General features: G+C 35.1%; 1 protein-coding gene across 1 annotated transcript in view; it reads right to left on the reverse strand.

Annotated features, from left to right (window-relative positions):
- LOC131947207 (ATP-dependent translocase ABCB1) overlaps positions 1-12,622 on the reverse strand; it is a 93,177-nt gene extending 80,555 nt beyond the window's left edge. The window contains exons 1-14 of the mRNA XM_059308359.1: positions 12,373-12,622; positions 8,860-8,911; positions 7,749-7,875; positions 6,958-7,100; positions 5,990-6,123; positions 4,577-4,748; positions 4,298-4,422; positions 3,934-4,050; positions 2,956-3,145; positions 2,435-2,545; positions 1,927-2,052; positions 1,342-1,545; positions 785-955; positions 187-373 (exon numbers count right to left, since the gene is read on the reverse strand). Of these exons, the coding sequence (XP_059164342.1) occupies positions 187-373; positions 785-955; positions 1,342-1,545; positions 1,927-2,052; positions 2,435-2,545; positions 2,956-3,145; positions 3,934-4,050; positions 4,298-4,422; positions 4,577-4,748; positions 5,990-6,123; positions 6,958-7,100; positions 7,749-7,875; positions 8,860-8,911; positions 12,373-12,506 (1,993 nt within the window). The 5' untranslated portion in view covers positions 12,507-12,622. The remainder of the gene's footprint in view (positions 1-186; positions 374-784; positions 956-1,341; positions 1,546-1,926; positions 2,053-2,434; positions 2,546-2,955; positions 3,146-3,933; positions 4,051-4,297; positions 4,423-4,576; positions 4,749-5,989; positions 6,124-6,957; positions 7,101-7,748; positions 7,876-8,859; positions 8,912-12,372) is intronic.
- Positions 12,623-13,049: the final 427 nt, after the last annotated feature.

Here is a 13,049-nt window from a genome sequence, read left to right on the forward strand (position 1 = left end):
TTTGTTTTTTAATTTAGTTGAAAAAATTTTTCAAATCATGATGTTGCTAAGAAAAATAATAAACAATAACTGCAGGAAAATGAGTTGACCAAAAAAAAAAAAATCTGCTAAACAGCTTTTAACAATTTTCAGTTTAACTTTAAAAAATTTAATTTAATTTTTAAAGTAATGTTTTGATGTACAGACCTTCATCATCATGACCAGCTAAAGTCTGTAGGGTGACCAGGTTGTAGTATGCCCCTTTTAGCTTCATCAGCTCCTGGTGTTTCCCTTTCTCCACTACCTCCCCTCCATCCAGCACATAAATAACATCAGCATTTTGAATGGTGGACAAACGATGAGCAACAACAACAGTTGTTCTGCCTTCCCTCGCCTAAAGATTTGCACAGTGAATAAAATAATTAAGATAAGTCAGAATAAAAATATTTCTGACCACTTATAAAAGTGTTAAACTTTAACAGGCAAATATAACTATTAACGAAACCATAAATATTCTGTATGAAATCTTTAAATAGAACAAACCCCAATACTTTATTTGTAACCCACAAAGCCTTAGATTTAAGACGACCCTAATTTTTTCATACATGTTTTATAAACCTTTAAAATGTGCTTCACTAAACCATCTATGTAATATGTTAAGACAAACCACCTCCTTCCTTTTAAAATTCAATTTATTCAATGGCCAATGTGTAAAACAAAAATCAAATAGCCTACTATTGTTACAGTTACAATGTGGTTTTATTTTAAAATGTAATCATCAGACCAATTATTACACAGCACTAACCTTATCAAGAGCAGCTTGTACAATGCCTTCACTCTCCGAGTCTAGAGCAGATGTTGCTTCATCCAACAACAAAATTTTTGGGTCTCTGACTAGTGCTCTGGCTATTGCCACTCTTTGCTTTTGGCCTCCAGACAGCTGAGCTCCTCTCTCCCCAACTAGAGTGTCGTATCCCTGAAATATGGAACATATGACATCAAATCTTTTTTATTTCTTTCAGCATTAACTAATAAACAAAGATTATACAAAAGTTGCAGAAATTAAAAAAAAACAAAAAAAAACTGAAAAATGCCATGCAGCATTAAGGTGAAAGTGATATATAACCAAAACTCTAAAAGTAAAAGACCAACAGGCAGGCCTAAGCTAAGGTGATGGAGACAGACCTATGGCAGCTTGGAGTCCAGATATAGAAAAAAAAAAGCAGCAGATAAATCTGGATGGAGGAAGGCGGTGAAGCAGAAAAAAGCCCTCCCTGGGCTGAATTGCCAGAGGGGATTTACATGTCTATGCTTGGGTAGAAGAAAATAAACTAATTAAATTACAAAAAATAAAAGTATTACTTTGGGTAAATTTGAAATGAAATCATGCGCATTTGCCATTTTGGCAGCCCTGTGAATCTCCTCCATGGTAATGCCAGGTTGGCCGAGGGCAATATTTTGTGAGATTGACAGGCCAAACAGGATGGGCTCCTGGGAGACAACTCCAATGTTTTTTCTAAGCCAGTGGATATTCAAGTCTTTTATATCCAGCCCATCTAAAAGGACCTATGAAAATATAGAGAAACCTCAAGATTATTTAGTTTATCAATATTTAGAAATATATTAACATGTAATATTTAATATCTACTATACATACAAATAACACAATTAAGTCCTAATCGAATTTAAGGTACTTTGTTAAAAGGTCATATTTGCAGGTGAGAATAACATTGTAAGTTTGATGATAAGTGAAAATCAAACCATTAAAAAATATGATCTATTGTAAAATTTAAAAGACTAAAGCAAGTTTTATAAAAATAAATTAAAGAAACTCATTAAACTTTTAAATTTAGTTCAAAGCCTTTTTTGATAGTGATAAATTTACTGCCCTAAATATAATAATATCCTAATTCTGTTCTTAAAGTGAATAGAACAAGTAGACCTAACCTTTCCCTCATCTGGGTCATAGAATCTCTGAACCAGGTTGACTATGGTTGACTTGCCACACCCACTGCTGCCCACCAATGCTACAGTCTGACCTGGCTCAATGTCCACAGAGAAATGTTTGAGAACCTGTTGACACAGCAATATCATAATTTACATCTGAACTGTTTAAGAAGAATTATCAGCATCCTATCCTGTTTGTGCCCAAGACACATGGTGATGAAGTAGAGTTGTCCTGTTTCAAAGACCTTGGCATACAGGAGGGGTAGTGTGGTCAGCATTATGCCCAGTTGCTTTTGCTTCCTTAATGTGAGCCAGATACAACTCAGAGCTAGGTTGACTCAGGAACGTTGTATAATATGCAGCCCGGGAATCGAACTAGAGACTTTCAGGTAGACAGTTGCAAGCTCTACCATCTGATAACACCATCCCTACTATAGCGGAATAGTGTTTCTTGAATGAATATTGAGAAAAGTTAAAGTTAAGATGGAAAAATTTATTTATGGCTCACCTTAACCTCTGGTCGAGATGGATAAGAAAACTGAACTTCCTTAAACTGGATAAAGCCATTGGTGGAGGCTGGCTTTTCACCCACAGGATTGGATGAATCTATTGTTGGTTTCTGTCAAAGATTTATAAATGTAGGAATTTATTTATTTTAGAATTGGATGAATCTATTGTTGGTTTCTGTCAGAGATTTATAAAAATATATTGTAGAAATTTATTTATTTTAGAATTGGTTGAATGTATTCTAGGTTTCTCTCAAAGATTTATAAAAAATATGTTGTAGAAATTTATTTATTTTAGAATTGGTTGAATGTATTGTTGCTTTCTGTCAAAGATTTATACAAAATTTAGGAATTTTTTTTTTTTAGAATTTGATGAATCTATTCTTGGTTTCTGTGAAAGGTTTATAAATAATGTAGGAATTTATTTATTATGGAATAGCATTAACAGAATTTGAGTTAATTTTGTGGTTTGATTTTCACATGTTTTTCTAAAATTCTACATACAGTGCTAAAAGCTTCTTACATCTTTGATGATGGTGAAGATGGTGCCTCCTGCACCCTTGGCTGTGAGTACTGATGTGATGTGAGGTGAGGCACTGCCGAGTGCGAAGGAACCTATCATGACGCTGAAGAAGACAGTGAACACATCCCCCGGGGACAAACCTTCATGCCCTCCACTAGAGTTGTACGAGTCCACTTGAGTAGAGCCAAACCTGTACACAAAGTGAGGTTTTCTTCCCTTACATTTTTATCCATTAATAACATTTAATTTTAAAGTCATCATCATTAATTTCCCTTACATTTTTATCCCTTAATAACAGTTAGTTATAAAGTCATCATCATAATTCCTGTGGAGCCCTTGTGGATCATAGGTCACAACCACACCTCTCCATCCTACTCACTTCTGGGCTATTCCTCTAAGTTGGGCCCAGTGTTTCTTTCAGACTTATTTTTCTCCCGGGGGGGGGGGAGAGGGGGGGGGCAATAGGTTTTTTCAAAGGGGGGGGGGGGGGGGGAGACTAAATTTTCTGAGGGGGCGGACACTGGTAAAAGTATATATTTTTATATATACTTGCCTGGAAGAAACTCTGGTTGGGCCCATGACTAACTAAAAAGTATTTTACTAAATTACAGGCTTACTGTTAAATAATATAATTTTAATTTTTTACATAGAATTTATGTTGATAGCATTAAAAATATTTTTTTAAATATTTCAATATAAATGTTCAGGTTTAAATATATTTTTTAAAATCAAGGAATGCTCTACTATTATACAATATTTCATGGGCAAGCTGAATCTTAACATTCTTTTACAATTAATTATCCACAATTTTTAATTCTTTCAAAATAAAATTAAAAAAAAAAAGGTACTATACAGATTACTTACACATACATATTTTTAAATGCTGTATTAACAAAAAATTTACAAACCAATTATAAATAATGACACAATTAAACTTATTGCTAAAAATTTAATGAATGAAAATTAGGAGTGACGTACCAGAATGCCAGGCCATAAGCGCAGAACATAATGAGAAATGTGAGACCCACACTTAGACCAGCAAACCAGGACTTTCTTATTCCAAGTTTTTTACTTTCCTCTAGAGCATGTGAGTATCTGAAAATATTTATCAAGTGAAACAAAATAAAATAAATGCTTTGAAGATCTGCAAATGAAAAATATGAAATACACTGTGAACATACAACAAAGTTTAGGAGATAATTTTTTTAACTAAAAGGTTCTGTAAAACAAAAATATTTATCTTCTTCTAAAGCCTATATCTGGTGTATACAAATAAAATGAAATAAATATCTTTATTTTCATTGTTTGAAGTTTTAAAGATGTGTAATGAGGCTACACTTACTTTTTGATTTCCTTGGAATGACCATTGAAGGAGATTACAGTTCTAATACAGGACAGAACTTCCTCTGCTATGGCCCCAGCCTTGGCATATTTTTCTTGTTCTCTGGCGCTATAGGAAGCCATTAACTGAAAAATTAAATTGATTAGTTACCAGGAACAAATTTCAGTAAAACGGAACAGCTTAACAAAAAAAAAAGGTTTTAATATATATCTTAGAATTTAAAACTGAAAATGCGAATTAATTATTAAAATAAAAAGGGGGCATAATAATTTACATTACCTTTCCCAAGACAGCAGCACATATAGCTAAAAGTGGGGTCAAGGACATTAAAACCAAGGTCATCTTCCAGCCTTTGACAAAGCCTAACAAGATACCAGCTAGAAACTGGGATAAGAATTGAATGGCAAGACCAGTTTTATCTCCGATTCCTTCCTTCACTCTCTCCAGATCACTAAAATTATGGGTGAACCAAATAGTATAAGTTTGCAAACTCGGTAGCTTATTCTTATTTATAAGAAACAATCATATTTTCAGTGACAAAAATTGAGGGTTTTATACTATTTAAATTTTTTTTTACTGAGCAATAAAAATCCCTAAAACATAGTGGCAAGGTGTGTCACGTCAAATATAGATTAAGCTATAGCAAGCTTACATGTAGTAACAGGTGAGGGAAAGTGATACATTTACATTGCATTTTGTTATTGATGCTTCTGTAGGCCTATTTACTTTCTGAAATAATATTAGCTGCCTAAATACATACACAGGCTAACAAGAAACCACTTAGGCATATCATATTTTCACACAACCTGGCTAGTTTCAATACAGGCCTATAATACCTAAGCTAGCACTAATTGGCTAGCCTTATAAAGGTGCCAAAAAACAAGCCACATAAAAAGTAAGGTACCATTTCAGACCAGATGGTCCATGGAGAAGATAAAGTAGAGTTCATCTGTTTCTCTGATATTGGCATATGCACATAAAGTAACTAAAAATATGCCCTACACAAAATGTTTTAACACATAAGCTATATAAAATAAACCGGGCGTGATCTCCCCTAAACTTTCTCGAATATTCTAATATAACACTACGGGGGATGGCAACTCGGGATATAGACTTTTAGACATGATTTTTAATCCATTTTAATTACTCAAATTTTTAAAAATAGAATATAATCTCTTAGAAAAAAGAAATGCACACCAAGTGAACGCTAAATAAAGATGTGCATAATAGTGCGCAATATTATTAGTACTTTATACATTTACATGCGTTTTTTTGAGAAATCGGAAATAGCGTAAATTAGTACTTCCGGTCAACGGAAATTACTCAAAATTTGACAGAAATAGTACTCAAGTTATAGGCTTTTGAAAAATTCAAAGTACCACTTCTGGTTATCGGAAATCGCTCAAAAGTTGATACGGATCTACGATTTTGATAAAATACTTATATATGAAATTTCATCAACCTAGCTGTAACAGTACTCAAGTTATCGTGTTTACACACGGACACACACACACACACACACAGACACACACAGACACACAGACATACGGACAAGATTGCAAAATTATGTTTTTCCGTATCAGTGAGATGTAAAACGTCGAGATTTGCAACAATCTTGATTTTTTTTTTTGCACGATTACAAGACTTTCTCTATACTTCGTATATACGAGAAAGTAAAAAAGAATACCCTACTCTGCCAATCTTGTTGTGAGCTCTCCACTTTGCTGTTTGTCGTACCAGGCAATATTTTCTCTCAGTAGAGATCTGAAGAATACTTTCCGCAGCTTTAGTATCTGCCTCTCACATGATATTTGTAGAAAAGCAATCTGTCAAATTTATAGGTTAATTTATTTGAAATAAACTGTTAAGTTTAATTGCTAATAAAAAGAGTTAAAGTTAAGGAGTAGCTTTGGTTAATATGAAAGCGTAATTGAATTAAATTTATATTTCATTTTATTGCCATAACTAAAATGGTTTTGAAAAACGTATTGTTCATTATAAGGTTTTAAAAAGTAAAAATCATTTTAAACTGTGAAGATGAGGTTAAGAGATAAAGTCATTGAAGAATAAACATTACATTTTAAACCCAGAGATCTGATACCTGTTTGATAATAATAATAAATAGGCATACACCATTGACATTTTTGAGTCACATTAAGATAAGATTTGGGACACTCCAGTGCACGAAGGTAAACAACTGTAGCAACCTACGTGTATGTATGTAGTAGCAGAGTATGAGGGCATACTGTGAATGGTCTCTTTGAACCAGTAGCGTAGCGAGGGGGCGGGGGGGGGGGGGCTATGTCCCTGGGCGCCGACCTTAGGGGGCGCAAAAATGGGTTGGAAAAATAAATTGAAAGGTTGAGGGGGGGGGGGTGCAAATCGAAAGTTTGAGGGGGGTGCAAATCGAAATCTTGAGGGGGGGGGGGGTTGCAAATCGAAAAGTTTGTCCCCGGGCGCCGGGGAGGGTCGCTACGCCTCTGCTTTGAACAGGTAAATTACTATAGAAACCTATGTGTAGGTATGTAGTAGCACTGTATAAGGGCATACTATGTTTGAACCATAACTTTCAGAACCTACGTGTATGTATGTAGCAGCTGAGTATGAGGGTATACTGTGTTATGGTCTCTTTAAGCAGGTAAGTAATTCAAGGAACCTACGTGTATGTATGTGGCAGCACACACGCCAATGCCAATGTAGACATATTTGAGGGCGTACTGTGTCATGGTATCCTCAAACCCAGCCATAGAGAAGTTCCCTGTGGTCGTGTTGGTGCCATTGAGCGCTGTGCCATTGTGACCATCTGAAATAACATCACACAGAATATTACACTTTTAAGATTATTATGTTTTTTTTTTGTAAACATAAAAAGTGACACTCTCGGATCTAACAAGACCATACAAAGACGATGTTATTACAGCACCATATCATGCGATATCATAGCAGAAATAATGGGAATACTATACACAATTTTACTAATTATAACGGTACAATACTATGACAGTACGATGGCATTGCACAACAATTCTAGAACAGAACGATATTCTAACAGTACAGTAACATAATTCAACGATACTATAACAGGACGATATTATAACTGGCCGATACTATTGCAATACGATGTCATATAACGATAATATAACAAAACAATACTATTGTAAATCGATGCCAAAACACAGCGATACTATTACAAAACGATATTATAACAGGACGATACTATTAGAGAACGATACCTAACTTAGAGGAGCTATAAAATGAACTATATTAGAATAGGACGATATTATAACAATACGATACCACAACTAAACGATACTGTAAAATGAGCGATATTATAATTCAATACTATTCCAGATCGACAACATAAGACAACGATACTGTAACAGAACTATATTATAACAGGACGATACTATTACGGTACGATGCTATTTAACAGCACGATACCGGTACTCACAGTTAATGAAGTCGTTGGTCATGTTGCCAAAGATGAGAAACAGAAGTGGCCATGACGCGCCATGAGCAGCAGCCGTCAGGATCCCGATCAGTATAAGCAGTTTGTCTCCACATGTGGCGTAGGAAAACTAAAGGGCAAAGGTCAAGCTTAAAATAGTTGATGCACGGAGGATCTAACGAAGTCAACATAAATTGTCACGATACATATCTAGTTAATGAATTTTAAAACTCGAACAGATGTGTTAAATAATAAGAAAAAAATTTAAAGGATCTCGCTCTTAAAGAAGGTCATACTCTTATTTTTGAAGATTTTTTTAACCACCCTCCCCCCCCCCCCCCCCCCCCAGAAATTCAAAAATGTCTGACAATCCCTTCTAAAATGACATCACACTTCAGACTACTTCACCCCCCTCCCCACCCACATTTTTTATAAACAATATTGTATGAGTTGTCTAGCTTTTATTCATCGCTTTATATTTTACGAAAACTGTCACTGAAAACGAGAAATAATTGCTAAAACTTTGTAAAAAACCCACAATGAAATGGTACGTCACCCTTTATGAATCGACTCATCACACATCGTCACTTACAGAATTTCTTTCAAACATCTCTTGGGAGGGGGTGGGGTGGTAGACGTTCTTCGGGGAGCCCCCCCCCCCCCCAAAAAAAAAGAAATATAATTTATATAGAAAATATATACTTTATCATTGTTAGCCCCCCCCCCTCTCCGTAAATTTATAGTCCGCCCTCCACTCCGAAAATTTCAAGTGCCCCCCCCCCCCCCTCCACGGAGAAAAAAATCTGGAAGAAACACTGGTCACTTAAGTTCGATCCACACCAGCCCCCCCCCCCCCCCCCCCCTTTTTTTTTTTGTAGGCGTGTGAGGTCATCTATGGTCTACTGAAAATATACAAGTCTCGATAAATTGAAATTAAACATTCAACAATTATAAGCCAAAAAAAAAAAAACCCCAGCGTGTAAAATAAAGGTTCCAACAATAGACCTGCTGTATCTGTGCGCATATTAGAATTAATTCGTGTAGGATAATGTGGGTAGCTTTAAAAAACCTAAGCAGAAGGGTATTGACCCTCCATACCTAGCGCATCACTTACTAGTTCTGAGAAGGTTGCTGTCCGTTTTGTTTCTTTCTCCTTCTTATCTTCTCTGAAATAAAAGAAGCAAAAATAAATAGCTTTAATAAGCGCGCATTTTTGAGGATGTAAGTCATCTCAAGTCATGTGTCTTGGGAATATAGGCAGCAGTCTTAAAAATGTGCATTTTCAGTGATATTGGACATCCTGTCATGTACATTCTGGGGGATATTGGCCATCCTAAGTCATGTACATTCTGGGGGTTATTGGCCATTCTAAGTCATGTACATTTGGGGGATATTGGCCATCCTAAGTCATGTACATTCTGGGGGATATTGGCCATCCGAAGTCATATACATTCTGGAGGATATTGGCCGTTCTAAGTCATGTACATTCTAGGGGAATTAGGCCGTCTTAAGTCATATACATTTTGGGAGATATTGGCCATCTATTATGTATATTTAGAGGATTTTGACTGTATTGTGAACAATCGTTGTTTAACATGCTGTGAATGCGAGAACAGTCATAACAGACTTCAACAGAAACATATGAAATGAGGCAAATATGGCCGAGCATCAGAGCGTTTGATGGCGAACTAGATAAACTCTGTCCCCAACCAAGGGGGGGGGCGAACGTAGTGGATTCAGACCCAGTATACTTTATAAATTAAAAGAAGAAATGTTGGGTATGCTACAGATATTGCGCGAGAGAGTTTTAATAATTTGGCTGACGCTGTTCTACATTTATGTAGTTTCGGCAAACACAATCCAAACTGTAATCGTTTTTTATATTAAGGTAAAAAATAAAAAAATCAGAGCGTTTGAAATAGCACAATAATGGTCCCTCATACTACAACAAAACAGGTATTCTTCTATCTAATGTGATAGATACACAGTGCTCTAAGTACATCTAAGTTGGCCCATGTTCTTGTCTCCGTTATGTAAACAGATTTGTTTCCCATGTTGATTTCCTGAGCACAAATACTTAAGCCAGTCTTTTACGACATGCTATATATTTAACGCATCTGTTTCATGTTTGTTCTTTATTATCAGTAACTTCCTCTGAATAACACTTATAAAGCCATTCCTTGGTATCACGCCATACAAGATTTTGATTTATTGCTGGAAATTTCCTGCTTAGTTAGATTTAGGTTGATAGCTATGATGCTTGTTAGAGCAAGACAGTGTTTCTTTCAGACTTTTTTCTCCAGGGGGAGGGAGACTTGAAACTTTCGAAGGGGGGGGGGGGGGGAGCGGACTAAAAGTATATATTTTCAATATAAATTCTATTTCGATCGGGTGGTAGGGGTTATACATGCTTGTTGGGGGGGGGGGGGGTCTGTAAACGTGCTTCGAGAGGGGGGGGGGGATGCCTGAAAGACTGGGGCTAGAGTTGGGATTGGGTTGGGTATCTCAGCGCTACAAATTATTTCAAGTATCAGATTTTTTCATTCATCGTTTGTCTGTCAAAGGCTAAACAAAAGAAAGGTACCAGCTTATTTCAACAAACATGACCCAAGTGACCCTTGTTGTGAGATAACCCGCGTGTGTCACCGTGTCGTAAGTAGGACACACACACACAAACACACACACACACACACAACTTGGTCTAACTTCTGGTCGAAAAGTGGACCAAGTTCGACCACTCTGACTGATGAAATGAAAACAAGAGTTGGTGTCTAATGGTGTAATCCCTCCACAAAGTTTCGTATGCTGTGAATGTTAGTCATCGAGTACGACAGTTACATCAGAAATATTGAGTGTTTGTGTTGAACCATAGTGAGCTAAAATGTTAGTCAGCTAGTATGACAGTCAAATCAGAAAGATTTCATGTTGAGCCATAGTGAACTAAAATGTTAGTCACCTAGTAAGACAGTTAAATCGGAGAGATTTAGTGTTGTGTTGAGTCACAGTGACTTCAAATATTAGTCACTGAACGAAGAACTTATTAGTTTTTTTTTGTTGTAAATTTATCAGGGGGAAGGGTATAGCTGGGATGGGGTGGGGATAGAAATGAGGGGGGGGGGTTTGAGGTCTGACCCAGAGGCGTAGCGATGGGGCGGGGGGTACATATGTCCCCGGGCGCCAACCCTAGGGGCGTCAAAACGGGTTGAAAAAAATTAAATTGAAAGTTTGTTCTCAGGCGCCAGGAGGGGTCGCTACGCCTCTGGTCTGACGGTATTTGCCGCAGCCCCCAAGTTACTAAAGGCGATATTCATCTTCAGATATAATTATTGAATAAATTAATGAGTGGTAGCTTAATTAAAATTCGGCCAATGGAAAAAGTATGCAGCACGTTTTCAGTGATTATCACACTAAAAAGTATGTAGTAGGTTTCTTCAGTAATTATCACACTAAAAGTGTGCAGTAAGTTTTCAGTGATCACGATATTGACTACATTAATAAAAGTTGTTAGCAAAAATACACAAACGTATACCTTCAGATAAAATTATTGAATAAATTAATGTGTGGTAGCTACATTAAAATTCGGCCCTATGGAAAAAAGTATACAGTAAGTTTTCAGTAATTACCACACTAAAAGTATTGACGTTGACTTTATTAATTATAGTTTTTAGCAAAAATTTATAAACGTACAACTAAAGAAACTTGGTTTTTAAAAAACTTTTCGCTAAAAATCTATGATAGAAAAACTCTGTTGTTTGGTGTTTTATTTAATTAATAAATAATTAATAAAATTATTTATTTTAAAATTTTGAATTCCTAGTTACTGATAGGTAGAAAAAAAAGGGGGAAAATCATTTTAATAACACGCTTTTAAATGCACTAAAATATTATTAATGTATAGTTTTATTTTTATTTTTAGTGCTTAGAAATAGAATTTTTAATAATGGTTTTATTATATAAAGCAATATGAAGACTATATATTTAGAATTTAAAAAAATTGATTATTTTTAAAAATATATCTCGTCTTATAACAAGTTAATTGAATGTAGTTTTCAAAGAACGTAAAGTATAAGATAACGAAGTAAAATATACCTTTGGGGCAAGTCCTCTAATATTGTTAACCCGAAATAATTATGTGCAATGTTTGTTTTTTGACACCCAAAAAGTTTACCAAACCCATAAAACCCATACACTGTTTTCAAGTACTCTCAGAATCTAAATATACCGTCTCAATTTTTAAAGTTGAAAAAAGTAGACAATGAACAAAAACACCCACAATCATTTTGAAAAGCAAAGATTTATAAATAAAAAATAAGACGGATCTTTGAAAACTAAAAATAAATCTACTTTACTAGGCCAATAATTAACCAGTTTAGCATTTAAAGTGGGGTTTCCTAAAAAAATTTAAGTAATGGACTGGGTTTGGAAACGACTTGAACACGTAATGTTTTTAAACATAAACACAGTGGTGGTGGGGGGGGGGGGGGGGAAGGGTGGAGATGAATCAAAGAATTGTATATTATTCCTTATAACTTTTAAAACTATTCAGCTTGAAAGTTCTTATATAAATATCCTTCTGACACTGTAATAAGTTCTAAAAGGTAAATCAATGAGGAAGGACGAACTATACTTATCATCTGTTTGATCTTTGCCCGGCGTAGCTCCGTTCTTTGTTTTGTTTACAACTCCATTTTTTTCTTTATATTTACCACCCTTTTGGCCGTTAGCGGCACCAGGACTGTCTAGTTTGTATGAACTTGGCATTTTTTATTTAGTGCACGCACAGAGTCTGTCGTTTCGAATTTTATTTACATTAAACATCAGCTTGGTGCCAAGTACTTTAAATGTTATTATTGTTTTTTGTTGTTATTTTAAAAAAAAAATTATTTTAACGTGGCAAGAAGAGATTATTCTTACAACAAATACAACATAAATATCGGCAACGCTGAACAAAAGTATCTACACTAACACAACCCTCTATTAATAAAAATAAAATAAAAAACAATGTACATTTAGTCAAAGACTAATAAAAACAAACTGAATAAATAAACACAACACAAGAAAAACAAAATAGAGGGAAATCACTCAAAACATCAGAAAGAAAAAAACGGAATTCACAAAATTCCCACCAAGCACTAACGACATCAATGACAACTAATTAAAAACTTTACATCCGTAAAACAAAAAACAACCAACTAATAGATCTCATTTAAAATATTACCGGATTAAACGAATGAGCTAAAAATAATGTAAACTCCGTTTAAGTTAATAGATCTGAAAGCCCGACAAAACTCCTAAATATCTCTC

Source organism: Physella acuta, unplaced genomic scaffold (assembly GCF_028476545.2).
Source record: "Physella acuta isolate Inbredline_101_S28 unplaced genomic scaffold, ASM2847654v3 ptg000055l, whole genome shotgun sequence".
NCBI lineage: Eukaryota > Metazoa > Mollusca > Gastropoda > Physidae > Physella > Physella acuta.